At 37.2% G+C, this 21,833-nt stretch overlaps 1 protein-coding gene across 3 annotated transcripts in view; it reads right to left on the reverse strand.

Moving 5' to 3' along the window:
• Positions 1 to 3,280: 3,280 nt before the first annotated feature.
• The window catches only part of LOC136878998 (scoloptoxin SSD14), a 437,789-nt gene continuing 419,236 nt past the window's right edge, over positions 3,281 to 21,833 (reverse strand). For all 3 annotated transcript variants that reach the window (XM_068228921.1, XM_067152675.2, XM_067152674.2), the window contains 4 exons: positions 20,539 to 20,729; positions 18,796 to 19,036; positions 8,115 to 8,228; positions 3,281 to 4,240 (listed from right to left, as the gene is read on the reverse strand). In XM_068228921.1, the coding sequence (XP_068085022.1) occupies positions 4,091 to 4,240; positions 8,115 to 8,228; positions 18,796 to 19,036; positions 20,539 to 20,729 (696 nt within the window). In that variant the 3' untranslated portion in view covers positions 3,281 to 4,090. The remainder of the gene's footprint in view (positions 4,241 to 8,114; positions 8,229 to 18,795; positions 19,037 to 20,538; positions 20,730 to 21,833) is intronic.

Here is a 21,833-nt window from a genome sequence, read left to right on the forward strand (position 1 = left end):
TGCAGAAAACAATTCCTCACCTTTCTAATTTAACACCATAAGTTACTGCAAGAATACTACATTTCCTCCAGCTTATAACAACCAAACTTTGCACTAGATACTTCAGGCATGAGAATGAATAGATTTCAATATCTTAGACACTGAGAAGGCTAAAACCATGACTGCTTATGTGTAATGTTTGTTTGTCCAGAAATGGATGGAACGTTATGCGAGGTAACTTTAACAAAATCAAGTAGCTTTATTTATTATACATTCAACTGTCATTATAAATGCATTTTCTTCTTTCTACAAAGGGAAAAAATTAAAATGTTCAGAATATTTCCTAAATATTACAAAAACCAACTCCATTTCTTAAGTATGTACAAGCACTTCTACAGGGCTGTAAGCAGAGCAGTTACTCAACCAAAGTTGAGAAAAGCAACAAATATAGTGTCATGTATTCATTGTTTAGTCTTTCCAGATGACAAGATCTGATACCAGGACTTGTAATTGGTTATAACGAAGTCTGTCTATCAGTAACTGCTCTCATGCACATTAATGTCGACTTTCGAGTCAAGAGGTTTTTTATTGGGTGTATGATGATGACAATGACTTTTTTAGCCAATAGACTTGCTATTTCATTTCCTTCCAGTCCAACATGGGAGTGAATCAACTGTAATACATCAGTTTTTCCAAGAACCCTTAGGTGTTCAAGAGCTTTTCTAATTTTAAGTTTCAAGATAACTTAACTGTGCCATTTCTTTTTTTTTTGCACTTATTTCCATAACCATTATTGTGAATATTTCTGAATGTGATAGATTTTAAGACTCTTCCCTGTCACTACCTTACAACCAGTAATCTTTTGTTACTCTTTACAATAACAATAATCTAGCTATCATTCTTTCCATGCCACACTCCTCAATGTCCGCCCATGCTCAATAGTGAAAAATACAACAAAATTATTGGAAGATTTCTTATCATACGGAAATGATCCACTAAAGAAAACAAATGACCAAATAATTTATGAGAACTCCTTTCAGGGTACAACTACTACAAAATTTAACTTAAACTTAGAAACTCTTTCTGTTTGCTTTATACTTTGTAATTTGCAGTTTAAAGAGAAGAACATTTCTAATTCCTGGGACGGAAGCTGTACACACACAGAAATGTTTGTCTGCAAAATACAAACACTGGAAAATAAGTTACAAATATTTAACAAAAATAAATTACTTCTGCAACACAGCACTGATCATATGCGAAAAAAACCAGCTCATTTTCTATACTTCAGTTCAGGATTATGCCAAGGTAATCAGTACATTCGTCCGAGAAGGACGAATGAGTGTTGAATCTGGTTGCTGCATCAAACTGGGAATATAAAATATATCAACATCTAATATTTGTCCCGTAATTATTTATAAACATGCAATTCCACTTCACAATCCCACTAAATGCTACCAAATGCAACATAAGACCAATTCTTCTGTGCCATGTCCCACAAATCAATCTTTCAATCCATGAATTGATTGATCAATCACGAAAACCTCAATGATGCCTAGTTCAAAAAAACATCAACGATCTCATGCAAACATAGGGAATATACCATGTGCTAACTGCTTGCTGTGGGTAATATCCAGGATTATTGTTTCAGTCTACAGTATACTGCATTCTGGGTTAAGTGTACTATAAGAGATCAGACATAGTAAGGAAAAGAGGCTAGGACACAAAAGACACGTTTGAAGAGAAATATTCAGCATTGAATTTTTATCACTTAAGAGTCCATTCCAAGGAGACACTAAGGTGGCAAATATTTCAGAGGGGAATAAGCTTATGTAAAGTGTCATACAGTGACGAAAGATCCAGAAGGAGTGTACTTTAGTTCATGGAGTAGCTCAGGCAGTCATTAGTCTAGCTTGTAATAATTATGTCAACAGTTCAAAACCTATCTAGTAAGTGTCTTTGAACTAGACTTCCAGTTATCACTTGTCTCACCCAAATGAGAAAAGACCATTCAAACTGCAACAACAAGATCTCAACCCAGTCAATTATTCCTCATGTGTCAATTGATCAGGAGAAGATTAAGTTCATCCTGCAAAATTTAGTAGGCATCGTTTTTTTTATTTGATTTTGAATAACAGTTTATAAAAACGAAAACAAGTCCACCATATGATCAGTTATTATTACAGTGCATTAAATAGGAACACTGTCACTCCTCTCAACACTAAACAATCTCATAACTAGAATAATACTGCGCAAATCTTTTTTATATATAAGGAACCATTTGACTTACAAAACTTAATGTAGCTTCGAGCAGTAATAAAAAAATATATACACACGTATTCCTACAACTACAAACAGGACTACAACACAGACGTATCAATAGCCGAGGTATGATAAATAACACGATTACACAATAAACAAAAACAAATATTGTACAATAATGAGTAAAGATTATTACAAAAAGTCTAATACAAGAGTCAAGACATATTCAAACACCAGTAATCCACAGGAAAGTTTATAATCATTCATGAATGCAGTGATGAGAAGCATATTAAAAATAACAAAAGTTTCACTGTATTATGAGGCCTAGTCATTTAATTCCTGGACTGTACTTCCTGCACCAGTACTGTCAGCATTGTTGCCTGCCAGAAGCAGTACCTCCATGCTACAGTGAATCAATGTGCTGAAAACCATCTTGCTCTGTGCATTGGGAGTGATACTTCTTTCTGGCTTGTGTTGATGTGTTGGGATAAGGATCTCCCGATTTAAAAATCTTTAGAATCTCAGCTATTATGAGCAATGGTCAACAGGAAAGATGAGGCTCCAATAGTTGCCAACATCCAGAATGTATAGGGACCACAAGAAGAAGAATCACATGTTGATGAAATGAAAAGTTCAAGTTATGATAACAAGAATCTACATTAGATGTTAATTGGATGTATTGCAGTAAGGTACAGAAACCTTTACATTTTCTTTCCTTTCTTAAATGACAGTAATTTACTCACATATATTATAATTTGCTTTTCAAGGTGACAAGCTTGTCAGGGCATTAAGGAGAACCATTCAAGTTTTTTGGCAAGTTATTAATATTACAAGACTGAGTTCGTATAGAAACACTGTAATCGCTCCATGGGTCGATAATTTAATGCATCAGAACTTTACACCTGCTACTGGTGAAAACAAGTGTTGCTCTTGAAAAATACCTACAAATCAAGAAAAGTATTCCAGGGGGTTGAAAAGTAGAAAGTTACTTGTGCTCACAGATTATCTTTTTCAATGCATGAATTATTTATGCAACTACGGATTACTCTTAAAAAGTACACTAGTTTTAATCAAATTTGATTTCTTAATTTCCCATAAATATCACACATCCCAAATATTTTTTCTTTAGAGAAGGGAGAAGAGTACGTGATATACATGAGTATATGTGGTAATGAATGACTACATACTCGACGCAGAAAAATAAAAGTTACAAACACAATTAACACATGATATCACCTAATTTCACACAAATAACAGCTTTAGCTGAACATTTACGGCAAAGTAGAGAGGAGAATGAATGTAGAAAGGAGAAAAAGATCTTCATTCACAATATACAAGACTAGGTAAGACTGAGAATGGCTGGTGAACTCCCAAAGCAGCTTAAAACCAAATTAAATTCAGAATTGTTGTCTCCACATTCAATAGTGAAACAAGAATATGCACATCAACAAAATATAAACTTAACATCCTGTGACAAATTCTTATCACATTATGGTGTGTGTCAAATGGGAAGGTGTTTCCATTGAGATCGTTTTCATGAAGTAAAAATACTTTTGCCTGGCGCAAGTGATATTAAACTCGGTGAAAATTTCTGTGGAGTACAAGGCATTGAGTGGGAGGGATAAAGTGACAACATAGCAGCCGCTTGCTTAGACAATCCTGAGTAGCCTCTCCAGGCCAAAATGGTTCCCATTTGACACAGACTATAGTTCCCCCCTCGTACCTATCTGAATGACTCTTGTAACAGACTGATCTATGTTCACCCTCTGATCAGTGTGAAGCCCTGTCATAGTTCCCTGTGTCCTCCAGATCATAATACTCAATCTCCAGCCTGGCTGTATATTTAGTAACATCAATCAAATCCAAACACATCTCCTCCTTTCCTGTAGTCTGCATTTGCATAAATATATTCTCCATCCTTGGAAATGGCACAGATTACTGATCCTCGTTTTATGAAGCGAGACGTCTTGTGACCTAGTTTCTCCAGCCCATCGATAACTTGCTGCAAAAGAAAAAAGAAGATGCACAACTGAACACACATCACAAGCTGAATTGTAACTTCATACAGCAAAATGCAAGATCTGTCAAGAAGGCCCCTTAATGAGTGTAACTATATTTTGCTCTACTAATAATGTGATCTGTATTTGTCCATATCGACTATTTGTAATTAATCTCAATCCTGTGAACCAGGAATTTAATTGAAATCTGCCTTGTCAATACTAAAACAAGTGTCAATACTAAGCATACTGTAATAAAACAAACATTTAGTTTATTTCATAATACTAAAAAATTCTAAAGAAAACTAAGGCAATTTATGGAGGGGATATGAAAATATTGTGTTTGCAGATGACATAGTGATGTGGGAAAATCAACAATACAGAAGTGTAAATCCAATTAGAGGCTTTAAATGCTGATGATGATCGTACGAGATGCAACGAAATTAAATGATAATTAAAAGTTTCAAATGTATCCACTGACTAAATTATAAAATGAATGATGATGAAAAAATGACCATAAATCCAAAACAATCAGTGGATCCAATTCACAATGCCTCACATTCCGAGATGATGATTGTTATAAAAAGGGGTCATAATAGCACCAATCACTGGTCAAGTAGAACCATAGTGTTCCTCCTATAGTGCTACTAATCACAGGTAACAGAGACTCATTGTGTTCCTTACATGGTGGTACTAATCACAGGTAATGTAGACCCATGGTATATCACACATAATGACACCACTCGCAGGCAACACAGATGTGGGACTATTCACAAGCCACATATACTCTTCATGCTGCTCACCTGGTAGTACTAATCATAGGCTATGCAAATCCACAGCGTATCACACATTATGGTACCACCCACAAGCAATACAGACTGATTGTGTTCCTCACATAATGGTACTACTCCCGGGCAATGCGGACCCATGGTGTTCCACACAAGTAATCACGGGCAACAGCCAAACTCATGGTGTTCCTCACATAATGGTACTAATCAGAGGCAATGTAGACCCATGGTGTTCTTCATATTGTGGTACTACTCATAGGTAATGCAGACCCATTCTGAACACAAGGGAACCGACATATCCAGCGCAGCATACGGCACCTTTTCTCGCATAGACATTAGTCTGCGCAGCTGAGTGAGAGGCCAACGCACTGTCACCTGAGCCACAGAGGCTTCGACAATGATGATTGCGATGATGTATTTTCATATAATTTCATCTCAACTCGTCCCCGAACCTGTACAGGAAAATGGGACTAAGGGGTATTTATACAAACACAAAAAATGTATCTGCACTCTACCATGAGCCAGGAACATCAAGCATCTTGACTATATTCAAAACTTTGGATCTCTCTCAAATGATGAATTCTTTCACAGGGAGCTAAGCCAGGAGCAGAAAATTTGTGAGAGCAAACATAAAAGTCTTACTTTCTTACTTTTTGTAGTGTAATGAAAGTGTCAAAAAAAAAAAAAAAAAAAAAAAAAACCTTGACATATTAGTGCGTGAATTTAAAATGTCAAATCACAAACCGCTTGGGACAGTGCTAGGCTGCAAGGCATGTGATATATTAGCCCCCAACAAAAACAATGCAGTATTGCGTTGGCAGCCTATGGGTGCACATTATAGTCAAGTATAAGCACACCTCGTGACTGTTTCCCCAGGCGTCTATTTTTGTTGGTTCTTCAGAATTTTTGTAAGGCGTCAAAGTAAGATTGAGGGCTGATCATAGCACCAGCTGATAGCCACAACAGCAGAGGTCTCTTAACATCATAGAATACTGTCAACAGGACCTTGCCAGCTGTAACTGATGACTGCCTTCTGATATTGGTGACAAAGGATGTTCCATTCCTGAATCATCATCTTTGTTGCCAGCTCAGAAAATTGGTATCAGGTTCCATCAACTATCACAATTTGTTGTAATAAATGCTGCCCGTTTGTGTGATACTGGCCGAGATCTTCCAGGTGTATCCCTATCCGTGTGACTTTCTCTTCATCAGTGAGGTGTATGGAACACATTTTCCAATGTCCTAGTTCCCTGCACATGATGCTGAACATGAATGTAACAGTGAGGTAGATAGCTATTGATACCTCGCATACTGTGCTATGACAACTGTCTTTCACCAATGTGTCTAGAGCAGAAATCTTTTCCACATCAGTACAGACCCCAAGTCCAGGTTATGGGAGTCTGCTGTGCATTCCCACCCACCGCAAAACCCGGCATGCCACTTCAATACATTGCTTCATTTGAAACATGCAATCCCATGTATTTGACCGAAGTTTTCACTTGCCAAAGTACTTCCTTTGCACAAGAATTAATTCATGCCCTGTTGTACTTCCCTGAATGTATCCAGTGCTGTTACAGCAAATACCAAACCATGCAGTGCTACCACCTCTTGGTTGCCCCATCGACAGCTGGCAGTGTTGTCAGCTTTGTCCACGTTTCATATGCAAAACCTTTATAGAGCAGTACTGCCATCCTAAGCAAACACAATGTATGTGCCAATACTTGCTTTGAAATAACCAACATTTTAGATTTTGAGCCGTATTATCTTTCTTACGCTATCTGCCATTTCCTTGGCACACTTACCATATCTTCTAGCAGACACACTGATTAACCCAAGGAAATGATATGTTTTAAGTCATCTAAACAGGAATTTTGTAACATACACTACAGCAAACAAAATACAGCCAATATCTCAAGCTTGCTTGAAGATGCATTAATTTAGCTATGAAAAATCATTGAAAACCACCACCCCCAAAACTCAAATTTTGCAGATATGTTGAATTCACATAAGACAGCCAAGAAGCTGTTTATAATTCCACGAACTATTTCTACCACGCTGCTTGAGAAGAAGAAAGAAAACATCCTTCATTTAATTTCATGTTACACATGTAGAATTGACTCTAGGAATGGCTCAAATACAGTCAAAACTGGTTAAGACATCCCTCTCTAGCATGTTTCCCTGGTTGATACGTCATTACTCCGAAGTCCCAGTCCAATAAACCTGGATAGTACATTTAAGTCACTCTTTAGTACGTTAGTAATTCCCACCATAAGAAATTTAAATTAGCGTTCCAGGCCAAGTTGCAAGCACAATGCGCCAGCAACGACTGGCCTGGGTGAGGATTTGGTAGGAAACTTAATTTCGGCCTACAGCTGCAGGGAGCGTCGGTCTCAAGCAAGTCTTTGATGTAGGCGTGTGTTTGTTTGGATTGTGCAACAGTAGCTCGTGTGACGTAGTGCTGCTTAATTTTACATTTGCAAGTGCATTGTCTAACAGTGTACATAAAATAGGCCTGCTGTACGGATGTATACAGCTGACATGTTGGTGCTCAATTTTATAATCGTAAGTGAATTTTGTAACAACGTAGCCCTACATAAATTAGGCCTACTGTACTTATGCATAGTGGTTTGCAGGACATTCAGTTATGGAGAAAAAAAAAATCTAGACCATTTACAAATGACGAAAAATTAAAGTTTATTGAGAAAGCAGATGCTATTCCTCACGTGAAAAGTGCAAATCGCCCAGATGTTGGACATTCCTACAATAACTTTAAACATGACTGTAAGAGACGTGCACAGTTCATGTCTCTACGAACGTTTTTCCTTCATGTTTTATTATGATGTTATTGAAATGTATTATTTCATTATTTACTTCATTAATTATAATTGTAAACATTTGTTTCTTTGTTTTCATCATAATTATTTTACCTTCAGACCTAACCTTAAATTTAACAGCTTTTTTTATTTTTTTTTAGTACGTTCCCTCTTTATGACGTTACTTCTTTTCGTTCCCCACAAAAACGTCCTAAACACTTTTGGCAGTATTCAGAATGAGAGCCAGGGTCCACTTGTGTCAAACATCAGATACTTACTTGCAGGACTCCATACTCGTAGTTCATCTCCATAGGGAAGAGCTGATGATGGATGCGACTGGCATCTACTGCCTGTTTGATGCTCTCCCCAAACCACAAGTGCCTCACAATCACCTGCAACACGGAGATGTAGTTTACAGCATGATAGAAAAACACCGCCACCAGAAAAATGATCAAATAAGATAAAATGAACAAGAAGAAAGACTTGAGGAATGACATTAGCATTATGTTCAGTGATAATGCTGACATTTCACTTGCTTTTGGTTAAGCCATCATCAGGATAATATGTACTGTTTAAGTTCAACTAAAAGAAAATGGGCTCAAATATACTTATGAAAGAAAAGCATGGAAGGGCATGTTTGATGTTCATTCATGTATCATCAGTCTTGAAATTTCTTCCAGATATCAATCATCGATGTTGACTGAGTTCCTCTCACACCCTCTAATGAACTACAAAGAGTGGCAAGACATTGACTAGAGTATGGTTCAAGTGTATGGGACCCTCACCAGGATTAATTGATTCAAGAACTGGAAAAAAATCCAAAGAAAAGCAGCTTGATTTGTTCTGGGTGATTTCTGACAAAAGACTAGCGTTACAAAAATGTTGCAAAGTTTGGGCTGGGAAGACTTGGGAGAAAGGAGACGACCTGCTCGACTAAGTGGTATGTGATGCAAAATGATTATAATTTTATTATAGTCCACCTATTCAATACATTATAAGCTAATATGGAATTACATCCTTATTGAACAGATACAGGCAAGTAAGCCAACTGTTTCTCAAGGTTCACATCCTGTCACAGTTGTTCACTTTATTTATAGGTAGCCTACAATGAATGCATGGTGTTTTTGGTTATCAACAGTTAGAATGTTGGATCACTTTGTACTTTCTTTGGAGGCCAGGCAATGAACTTCCACATAAAACTCCCAGTCTTCACATCGGCAAAAATGTTGGCAATATGGCCTATGGCGTGCATTTCTTAGTACTACATTGGTTGTTCCCTTGACTCCTGGCAAAACAAGCTCCACACTGGAGCTATGACCAATAATTTTTATGCTTTTGATCCACTAAGATTCTGAAAGGCCAGAGTTTTCAGCAAATCCTTTAGTACCTCTTAGATATTATCCTTAAATTATTCATTTGTGTGTTTCTCACCAATAGCTTGCCACTGGTAAGTGCAGTTTCTTGTGTAATAATCAAGTTACTGAAACTATGAGTCCTTTCACAGTATCTCTACCATACAAGGCAAAGGCATAGGCATTACGGGTCTCTTGTATTTAAGAACGGGTAAGAGCAAATGGAGTGAGTTGGCTGTGAAGTTAGGGCCGCACAGCTGTGAGATTGCATTTGGGAGATAGTAGGCTGTTGGCTGTCCTGAAGATGGTTTTCCATGGTTTCCCATTTTCACAACAACCAAATGCTGGGGCTGTACCTTAATTAAGGCCACAGCCACTTCCTTCCCAATCCTAGCTCTTTTCTATCCCACCATTGCCATAAGATCTATGTCAGTGTGACGTAAAGCAAATTGTGAAAGAAAAAAAAAAATTAATTGAATTACAACATTTTGGCAAAATTATGTTATGGTCAGCCTAGTGAATGAAATACTTTGACGGGGCACTTGACTGCAATATCACTATACCTTGTTCTGAATATACGAGTAACAGCTGAGCACAGGATGAGTGAAACACAAGACTTCAATGCATTTGATCATAGTAGTGGCGGCGCGTGACTTTTACAGCAAAGGAAGCACATATAAGCTAAGAAGGTACATACGATAACTCACATTGTCTTGCGCTATTTGAATGTTAATTCCATCCGCCTCTCCTTCTTAACGAATTCTTCTTCATTCTTTGATAACTTCAATTTCACTAACATATTCTCAATCGACAGTAGAGAGTCTCTATTGTCCCTGTGTGTTTCTGCAGTAAGTGTGGATTCTCCGAAGTGCCGAAAATAAACGTTCGGCACTTAAACAGTTCAGAAAAGGCAGAAGATGACAACCCACTACTTTTTAAATAAAACAAAAGTTTTAGAATTCCCATCGTAAGAAACTCATTGGAAGATTAAGCTACGCTGAGCTCGCTTCTGAGACGGGCGAAGTCAAAATCCTGACCGTAACTTTCTTTCAAAGAACAGAATGCTGCTTCAGGTAAACTTTTCTTCGTGTTCTTTCGATCAACTAACTGTAAAAATGTAAATTTCTCGAGTGCTTGGAACCAAACTTCTAGTTGGGTATGTATATTGTCATATATCTCGCAATATATGCGACGGTAGTGTGAATTTGTGTCCCAGGTTTCATTTTGACGTAGTCTCTTCTTTTGGCAGCCTGTAGCTCTCTTGACATTTGTTACATACTCTTTCAAATTCATTTCTTTTTCCTTGAATGATACTTTTTGTTTCCTCTACTTTGGCAATACAGAAATTTACATCCAGTGCTTTTGTTTGAAAAATTTCAAAGAGAGATGGTTAAGCAAAATAACTTGCTGAAAACTAACAAAATGAAACTGAACTGGAATTCTGAGAGAACAGTGTTAAAACCTTGAGCTTCGTGAGACGTTTGACAATCCCACTGCTCTGGATTACCAAGATATTCTCAAACAACTGGACTAATTCTTCTTTTTGTTCACGAACTGTTTCACGAAGTCTTCCGTCGTAATTCTGTCGTGTTGGACACACTTTAGGAAATCGTCTCTTGACTTCTTTATCTAATGCAGCAGTTCTCTTCATCAAATTAGAAAAGAAAGAGGCCAAGCTACTCAGAGTCATGAAGAATATTTTACATTCCTTCATATTAGAAATTGTCTGTGTAAGGACAAGGTTCAGTCTAAGCAAAAGGATGTATGAATATAGCGTCAGGATATTTGTCTTTCAACTCTTTCTGTTAACCACTGAGGTCTCCTGACATCACTGCGGTTCCATCGCAACACTGAGCAACTAGTTTAGAACCACAGCTGAACTCGTCCATTATGTGGAACACGTGATCTGCAAGAGCAGGAGCACTGCGATTGGCGCTTACGTCGGTAAATCCAAGAAATCGCTCCTGTACTTCTCCATCAGCAGACGTGTACCTAACAACAGTTGAAAGTTGGGAATGGGCAGAAATATCAGTAGTTTCATCAATAATAATCGCCACAAATAGTGACTGTGATATTTCTTTCTTTATTTTGGTCAATAACACACTGGCTACTCCATCAATTAACTCATTTTGTACTTGATGTGAAAGACCTGTGAACACCATTGCTTTCTGCAAATGATTTGCCACTGTGTTGTCATACTTCCTCCGTTATGAGTTCTATGTAATTTCGACAATTTAAGGAACTTTTATTTTCTGCATGCGCTCTGAAAGGAAGTTCTTGCCTTGCAAGATACATTAAAAAGTCAGTCAGTCGCTGAATCACCTTTATATTCTGCTTTACCAACTAGTTACGTTGTACTGTCGCAAGTTTACGCTGCTGATCGAGTTGCAAATCTATTCTGGTCGTTCCGAAAGTTGTTAACAGAATTTCAGCTCGGATATGTGTTTGTGATTGCTGATGACGCTGGGATGCTTTAAGAAAGTTATTCATGTCATCGAAGCCTACAGTGTTCCACACCCCCTTTTCATTTGAAAATAGAACGCAATGCCAAAAGTAGAGTTTTGATGTCTTGACAACCACATGACCAGCCTATTTTTCCATACTGCTCTGTATTAAAGTGTCGAACACAACGTTTCGTTTTAGTTTTTACACCCAGTAAATCAGGCATTGGTCTGCCACCGGAAATTATATTACTCTTTTCTTGAAAAGCCCTCAAACTCATGCGCTGGATTAAGAGAGATTCTAATATGCATACACACTCCCCTCCGCTCTCCTCACTCGTGCCATCAGTTGTCATTCTTTAGAGACTCAAAGAAGGGAATGAGCACATTCAATGCATTCCCTTCTAAGCTGGCAGAATTGCAGTAGTTCCTTTAATTTTTTTTAAAAATTTATTTGTGACAAAAGGTCCCATGAGCCTCTGGCTCGTGATAGAGACAATACAGTACATACTTTTTTAAGGCGACACAATAATTACATTTCATATAAAATAGCTTTATAGCTTTTTCTGTAAAGTGACAAGTACATTTTTGGATAACTTAAGACATTTCTTTTTTTCTTTTTTGTTATTTTTACATGTTAGGATCATAGTTTTTCAGAAGTATATTCAGATATTGCATGGCTGTAATATATTAAATATGGACAATATATATATTATTGTATTAATTAAAGCAAGTTATATAGAAATTATATTAAGATATCCGTAAAAGAGTAATATTCCTTCAGTTTTTTCATAAAACATATAACCGATTTAGAGTTCTTTATGGCAGGAGGCAACACATTATATTCCCTAAACATTGATGATTCTATGTCTTTCACTCCATACTTTACTGAATTAGAGTGAGAGGGATATATCCTTAATGATCCTCTAGTTTCATACCTATGAATTTCACTAAAATGGGAGAAGTTAACAGTAGAATGGGTTAATTTCCTGTCTAGCTTATACATAAAGACTGCTGATGAAAATGTAATTTGTTTATGGAATGGTAGAATATTTGACTCTGAAAAAACTTTATGCGACGGTTTGAGGAAGGGGAATCCATACATGATTTTGATGGCTCTTTTTTGTAGGATTTCCAAATTATTAATGTACTCCTTCCTACATCTTCCCCAAATAAAGCTTGTGTATGTTAGATGTGGGTGGATCATTGCATTATATATACACTTCAATTGCTGATGAGAAAAATTACTGTATCTTAATCTGTGCATTATTCCTATCAAAGGGGTAATTTTGCTGATTACATAATCAATATGGCTTTTCCAGGAAAGTGTTGAGTTTAATATTATACCAAGATACTTAGCTGAGTTGACTCGCTATATTACTTGGTCCTTTAGGGTAACAGTGTTAGCCGCTGTGATCTTATGGGCTGTTTTATGAAAGATTAAGTATTTTGTTTTAGTCACATTTATGATCATTTTTTGAGATAAAGCCCAGTCCGATAACTTGTCCAAGTCACAATTTATATCTTCCATAATTTGTGTTTCACATAGTCCTTTGTAAGTTATTAAGATATCATCGGCGAATACTTTACATTTTCCCTTTAGTGTTAAAGATTGTATGTCATTAATATAAATCAAAAATAGAATAGGACCTAGTACTGAGCCCTGCGGTACTCCCGTTTTTGTTTGCTGCTTAGAACTTTTAGTATCGTTAATCAGCACATATTGTGTTCGGTTTGATAAATAATTTTGGAACCATTTGTGTGCTAAACCCCTAATTCCTGCTAATTTTAACTTGTTCAGAAATATTTTGTGGTCAACCAGGTCAAATGCTTTAAGATCTATGAGTAGCCCAGCTGCTAATTTATTTTCATCTAAGGTATTTTGAACATCTATTACTGTATCAAATACAGCATTATCAGTTCCTCTATTTGGGAGAAACCCATATTGATTATTGGAAAAGTAATTAGTTTTACACAGAAAATTTACCAATCTAATTTTTACTACCATTTCTATGAGTTTTCCAATTGCAGATAATGTACTAAATTGGCCTGTAATTGGATGTATCTGTGTTATCTCCTGATTTAAAGATAGGTACAATTCTGGCATATTTGAGTAATTGGGGTATTTCTCCACTGAGAATTGAACGGTTAATAATTTCCACAATATATGGCACTAAACTTTCAACACAGGTTTTTAACATGACATTGGTTATTTTATCTTCTGTTAAATTATTTTTAATTTTTAGAGAAGTGATAATTTTGAGCACTTCACATTCATCAGTTGGAGACATGAAAATACTATTAGTTTGACTTTCAGCTGTTGTGCTGCCATGAACTTGCTCATCTTCAGGAAGACCTTTTCTTATATTTTCAGCTACATTAACGTATAGTTCATTTAGATTATTGCATATGTCCTCTGTGTTTGTAATGCTGACATCATTTACCACCAGTTGGCTGATTTCATGTTTATGTCCAAGCTTTCAATTTAACACTTCATTGACTACATACCATGTTTCTTTTTGGTTTTTGCAATTCTGTAATGTGTGTTCATAATACCTTTTTTGTAACTCTCTCTTCAATTTGGTTATTTTATTACTGATTCTTCTGTATTCTTCAATTACTTCCTCAGAGGGGTTTTTTACTTTAGTTTTTGAAAACAGTGAGTCTTTGATGTGAATCAGTGTTAGTAATTCTTGGGTAACCCAAGGTTTTAGGGGAATGTCTTTGGGGTTCTTTCTTTTTATGAAATTGAGCTAGTTTCAATTCTTGTGCTAATATACTCCATAAATTTATTATAATAAGTGTTTATATCCATTTCCTCACAGTTACATTTATTTTGTAGGATATACTGATTTAATTTGTTGTAATTTACAAATTGCTTACCACTATCTTTGATTATTGGTACTACTGGTACTGATTTTTCACTAGAAATTTCACATACCACTAGGTAGTGATCACTTAAGTTATTCATTATATTGAATACATGACTTTTTTTACTACTATTTGTGACAAGTATGTGATCAATTAATGTTGAGGTTGTTTTCATTACTCTAGTTGGGTACTTATTATTACACGTTATATAGCCGTAAGTTGTTATTAAATTGTCATACAAAGTTCTGTTTCTGGAGGTTGAAAGCAAGTCTATATTTGTATCTCCAAGTATTATTGAAGTATGCCCTGAACTACTATTTAGGATATTTTCTAGATCAAACATAAAACTTGGCGAGTTACTTTCCTGTAGGTTATAAATGGTAATGATTTCATATCTTTGATTTCCTTTTGTAATCATGACTTGCAGTATGCTATGAGATTTATTTTATTTATGACATTGCTTTTCCATTTGTTTGAAACATAAAGCGAAACACCCCTACCTATCTGCTCTCTTACCACATGATGAGAAGTGTAGTTTTTTATTTCAAAAGCGTGGGTTAGTTTGTTGGTTAACCAATTTTCGGAGATTGCAAGAATATCTACTTCATTAATCTGACCTAAGATAATTTGGATATCATCAAATTTATTTTCATGCTTTGTGCATTTTTCAATTCACATGATCTACTTTCTAAAACTCTATCTTTAATATAATTATTTAGGGTTTCACATTTAAATTCGTCTACTTTAAGAAATTTGTTTTCAGGATCAAGGTTTGGTTATGTAAGGACAAAAATTTGAAATTAAGAAAAGAAAGTTTGGAATTGAAGCGGGTACAACACAAGGAAAGGTTACCGTACCTCGTTGTTTCCAGATCAGCTGAAGTGAGCAAGTTCATGCAGAATTTCAGGGTTTGCCACTAGCCTCGAAGGACTGGCCTGGAACTTATGGATATACACTTTACAGTCCCTGACCCATGTGCCAAATATTTTCCCCTGTTGCCGTAGCTAGCGGCATTTTTTGGTGAGGGTCTCATTCCTAGGCATTAAGTGCTCGTTGATATAGATGTTATTTACCAAACTATATCCGATTTCGTTCGTTTTTAGTGTCTTTTTTTTTTTTTTTTTTTCTTTTTGTTGTCTGCTACTGAGGATTTCTTCTTTCTTCCATCGATTAACAAACTTCTTCGATGATAGGTTGTGGTCCAGGTTTCGTGAATGGAAGTCTGTGTGCAGCGTCAATATCTTCGGGCTTTATATCGACTCCCAGCGCCTTGCCAACTTCAGTTACGTTCTGGAACACTTTTTCATCCTTTTCACAGGAACTCCATACACTGGTAAATTGTTTTTGCGTTGATACTGCTTCAAATCTAGCTCGTTCACGGCTGTCGTTGTTGCAATTTCCACATTTTTCTTATCTTTCCTCAAAGTGTCTAGTTCGTTCTTGAGGTCATCATATTTTTCGGAAAGAAAGGTTGCTAATTTCCGTAATTCTTTGTTTTCTTCCGTTAGTACTTTGAGGGACTCTTCAAGTTGTTTGAAAAAGTTCGCCATAACCTCATTTATGTTAGGGTGTGCAATGCGGTCTTCACGTTTACACGACCATTGGAACTGTTCTTCCTTACAGAAATTTTGGAGAGTTTCTTTGTTCATTTTTACACATGTTACGTTGAACCAACGTTCACACTTACCATCACAGCCTACAGCCTGTTGATTGTTTTTTATTTTCTTGCCACACGGGGAGCACACGAACACCATGATGCTGTTTATCTTATTTATTTAGTCGTACCTGTTTGAGTGCTAATTAGACTTGTTTTAATGGTTTCCTGAGTTATTAATGTTACTGATCTGCAGTATATTCCTGAAGAATTGTGGATATTACTCACATAAATTTGTTTTTTTTCGTCACATTTGGCGTAATTTTCACAAATAACACAAAGTAAATTAAGTGCTACAACCCACTGTATGATATTTCACTTCAGTTGAAAACACAAGCACAATTAAACCTGTTTCTCACAAGTTTCATCACATACAAATACTCTTGAATGTAATGAGTCGTCAGATGCATTCCCTTGGGCGGAGCCAAATACTTTAGGCGGAGCTTCCCGAACTCAAGCGAATAATTACGAAGGGACCAGAGTGAAGCCATGGTCGAGTCTGGCAGGCCACATGCCTGATGAACAGCTTTGATAGCACATCCTTGCGCAGCTCTTGGAGACAGACGTATGTTTGCAACTCTCAACTGCCAGGCATCACTGTCACGTTAAAATAAATTATACATTATATAAAACGACACAAAATTTAAAATAAATATTGGCTGCAATAACATGCTTAAATACCATATATTTGTTTCTTTATCTAATAATTTTTAAGGGAATGAATGACTCATTCCCTTCATTCCACGGAATAACTGCCCCTGGATCATAGCCAGGTTTTCCGTGCCAGAAGTAGTGGCAGTTCCATTTCTGAAGTCTTTCAGGGACAGGGCTTTCCACATCACACATGTTAAAGGCGTACCAGGAGAATGTGGATTCAAGCAACACCTTTGCCGCCAGGGTCAACTACCATGGATAACAATGTGCATACTTTGCACATAGCAACACTTGCCTGCTGCTGATCACACTGTGTCCTTGTGTGGTGCAACAGTGCACATGTACGTAACTCCGCTATGTGCCCGATTTCAGGAACTGTGAAATCGATTCAACTCGCATGGATCTCAGTCCTCGGTAATACAGCTCATCCTGAACTGTGACGCGAGGTCACTGCTTTTCGTTAATTTGTAAATTGCCTTTCTCACACAAACGCATTATTTGAAGAACTGTGAGACCTTCTAGACTTCAGGTTACATCCCGGAGACCATGAGGCACTGCAAACCCTGTGCTGACAGCAGAAAGTTTCAAGATGAAAGAAAGGTGATACCTGAGAATGATCATCTGATTCAGGACCCAACTCTTCCAGTCCCTGGCTACAATTTAAGGCGTAGTGAATGGACAATGGTAAATCGCTTGTGAACAACTTGGGAAAAATGCGTGTACCTAATGCACAAACAGAAATCCTGCGATTGTAGAGCAGCTTACCAGTCTACTCAACACATCCTCAAGTGTTCTTCTAGACCAGGGGTTTGCCAATTTGTTAGGGCTCGACGGCCATATTGGAAACCTTAGGTATGATCACAGGCCGCACTTTAATATTAGGCCAATTTTTGTAAAATTATGCAAATAGAACAGAGGTATCAGTATGAAATAATATGCATAGTTCAATTGAAATGAAGGTTTAATAATTTTAACTGCTTAAAACATTATTTTACAATTGTAAAAAAGAGTGGAATTAAAAATTAACTCTCTCATACACAGGACAATTGAATTTGGAAGAAGAGCTCTCAACAATTTAGTGGGAGTAATGTGAAGGGAACAATGGTATACAGTTAAGAGACTAAAATTCCAGCAATGTACTTCCAGAAGTAATTCCATGAAAATGTTTTCGACTGTCCAGCACTGTGTACCAGCCGTTATTACCAACGAGAGAAGAGCAAAGAAATGAAACCGCTTCTTACACCAATGGCAGTTAAAGTATTTCTTGGTATTCACTGCATGCTGTGTTGCATAAAATGACCACCGTGAGGTTGATATGGATTCCATAGCCATTTTTATAGTGGTTAAGACCTAGCACTGATATTTGTGAAGGCTTATGTTCTGCCCCAAAGTTTGGATTTACTTTTTTTTAAATCATTAATAACCTATTCAGATCAAGTGAATACTTAAAAACAGGGATTAATATTAAAGAATGTATTAGTTCTGGCTTGGGTCTATAAAGGGTAAAAAAATTAATACATTTTTGAACAACCTATGAAATTTTTTTTTTTTGGTCAATTTTCTTCGCATTTCTTAAAATATTTTTTAAAAAGCCCTCGCGGGCTACTACTTGGAAATCCCTGTTCTAGACACTGCCAGAGGACTACTGGAATTACACTGAGTTACTCCAGAAGCAGACAACTATCTAAAATATCTGGATGTCTATGTCTTTACATTTTTTGTTATTGTCTAAATGTTTTTTAATACACACCAATGTATTCTTGTGGAATTTTCATGCAAAACAATAATTTAAAAACTCACTGGTGACTCACTTGTTATATAGAAATATTATTCTAGGCTTGATAAAAAAACACATGGTTTAGATCATGAACATTCGTCCAAAAATGTATAAGATCCTTACACCCAAGTTGCATTCACCTACAGTTTATCAAAAGGATAATGAGCACCAAGGACCTTCCAGATAAAAGAACTTCTGGAATCAACTTACATAAGCAACAGCTGTGGTAATCCTTGTTCCTCCAGCGGCACCAATAACTAGCTTTACATTCCCATCCTTGTCAACAAATATTGACGGACATATAGACGACATGGAACGCTTGCCAGGCTGGATGCTGTTAGCTGGAGAAAATGGAAGACCAAAATAATTGTTATTCTCTGCAGAAGAGAAATCATCCATTCCACTGTTGAGAATGATGCCGGTACTCTTGGAGGTAACACCAGCTCCAAAACTGGAAAGAAGACGGACACAACTGTTCAACTGATGCTAGTCACTAGGAAGAATCAGAAACAAGGCAGGAGCCATTTTACAGTGCTCAAAAAAAGTTCTGCATATTACAGTTTCACACGGTATACATCACAGTACCTGAAACATCTTTACAGTATAGGGCAATGCCTGAAACATATAGTAACACTAAATGCAGATCAGATACTTGTGATGTGAACTAACATAGATATCTTGTCATGGTTGAACTTGAGTTTTGCTGGCTTATGTATGTCTTGTCTTCTGCCATGGGCTTAAATGGCCAGTTATCAATAGCTGATGCCATGCTACCCAATACTCACTACATTCAGCTGTCAGTGGAATGACTGTCATTTGTTTCCCTCTCGTGGCCTTCTCGCCGAGGACGCGAGTATGTGCACGAGTGGTCAGATGCTGCCAACCTGTTTAGTTGGGAACTAAGACTACTGACAAAATCACTGGACTACGACCAAGCAAAGGGGGTTTGGGGGCACAAGGTTGCAGGTTAGGGCAGTGAAGCGGCTGTTAGGTCTCTATCATTTTGTATGGTGATAACAGCGCTATGTTGGACAGTGTGGAAGAATTAATTTATATTTGGGGTCAGTGAGAAAGGAATTTGTCTGGACTGGTTAGGCCCAGATAGTGACAAAAATATTCGACTGTGACTAAGCAAAGGTTAGGGCCATGAAGCGGCTTTTAGGATTCCAGAATTCTGCAGGGCGATAAGAGTGCATTCTAATTTGCCTAAGGCGAATCCTTATTTAAGTGCGCCTTCCCCCTAGATGCAAGGGTGCACAAATTCTTTAAGGCTCCTGCCAATGTATTAAGGCAAGTTTCATATAAAATTATTCCTGTTGTGTATTTCACATTGTTTCCTTTATACAGTGTTTTTATTTGTGCTTTTGTACAGCCGGAGTTGGTAACACAATCTAATTACTATCGTTCATGGCAATGACATCACATTTCTTTTCATGCAGGCCAATAGCATTGCAAGTAGCTAACTTACTTTAGCAATGGACAATGGTGGGTGCTGCTCTTAATTAGGTTATAAAAGAAGTGTACTTCTGGGGCCGGGATGCTGGGTTCCTAGACATTGCAATGAACACATCACTCCTCTGAAAGCAATTCCAAATAAGATTTGCATAATTTCCACTTCCTCATAATGTTACAAACTTTGGGTTGCAAGGTGTCAACTTCTGCCTGGCCAGTTTAAATACAATAAATGAAGATGCAAAAACCAAAATAATTTTTAGGAACTGGGAACTTCTTTCTGAATAACCCTGTACTATCTCTGTAGCTGACCATGCAAAATATACAAAAATCTCATTTGAACCATTTTTACATTGTTACGCTGCCTACATTCCGTTACTTGCTTGCCCTTACCATGAGCTTCAGCTTCACAAATGGTAGTAAAATTATGTTTCAATAACAAGTTGGAAACACTTTGTAAAATCAATTACAATAGCAATACAACATGTACATGATACTTACAATAAGTTAACAGTGCTGGTGACCGACACTGCATCTCCATTGGGTGCAATCACGGACACATGAGCTGTACCATGGTCTTCCTGATTGATATACACAGCCCCGTAGGCGTCAGGACTGTTCATTGTCTTGTTGTCCTGAATTAAGTTGCGCACAGACGTGGCATAATCTAGAGATGTGAGGTTCTTGATCAACTGTAATGCAAGATTATTTAGATGTACTGAAACGAACAAAGTCTTTTTCCTGCATAAAAGAGATGATACAAACACAGGAACAACTGAGCTCGAGGAACTTCCACTTCCAAACCAATAGTATTAAATTATAAGCTCAGACAAAAAATTAGTCACCCTACTGCGCATGCACAGATGGATTAAGCCAGTACAGATGGCGCAGGGAATGAGTCCTCCACTCGGCCGGATCCGCACTGTCTCTATGTGAGCTTAAGGCAGTACGGATCGGTGAGACATTGATGTTTCAAGACGTCAGTGTACGTCAACACTGGTAGGATGCGACAGTGGCAAAAAGGGGCAATAGTGTTTGGCCATGCCCACAGCTATATGGTGCGTAAAGTTGCTGGATTTGTTGGTGTTTAGCAGTGGACAGTTCAACATGTCTACAAGCAGTGGTGTAGTACACATGGCCACTAAACACGTCGTCAGAATTGTGGCCGGAAAAAGATCCTGATTGAGAGGGACTGGAGGCACGTTTCACGGCTTGTGAATCAAAATAGCTTCCAAACCCGACAGGAATTGCTGCAGTCAGTGAATGAAGGTCCACACCAACCTGGTAGCGAGAGAACATTGCGACGAGGAATACATGTAATGAATATTTGGAGTCTGTCACCTCGCAAGAGGCCATTGCTCACATAGGGACATAACGCTGTGCATCTTCAATAAAATAACTGGCAACTTGCTGGGATGAAAAGTCTCTTTACAAGGATTCCAGTGTTGATATTTAACATAATACATTCTTTAAAATATACTGCTTATATTGTTCACTGTGCTCCCAAATTAAAAAAAAATTAAAACAATCTTCTTGTTTTGACAATATCCTTTAGTTACTACCGTCAAATATGGAATGTATTATTATCTAATAACTGATCTTCCCAATGATAGACGGGGAATTCTATCTCGTGTAATATCTTAAGACATGTTTGTGAAATCACTAACTAGTCAGAGATGACAGTTCGGGTTTACAAAAGGTTATTCCAGCAAGGCTCAACTTGTTACATTCCAGCAAGATATAGCAGATATTTTAGATTCAGATTATTCAAATAGACTGTATCACTACTGACCTAT

This window comes from Anabrus simplex, chromosome 8 (assembly GCF_040414725.1).
Source record: "Anabrus simplex isolate iqAnaSimp1 chromosome 8, ASM4041472v1, whole genome shotgun sequence".
Lineage (NCBI taxonomy): Eukaryota > Metazoa > Arthropoda > Insecta > Orthoptera > Tettigoniidae > Anabrus > Anabrus simplex.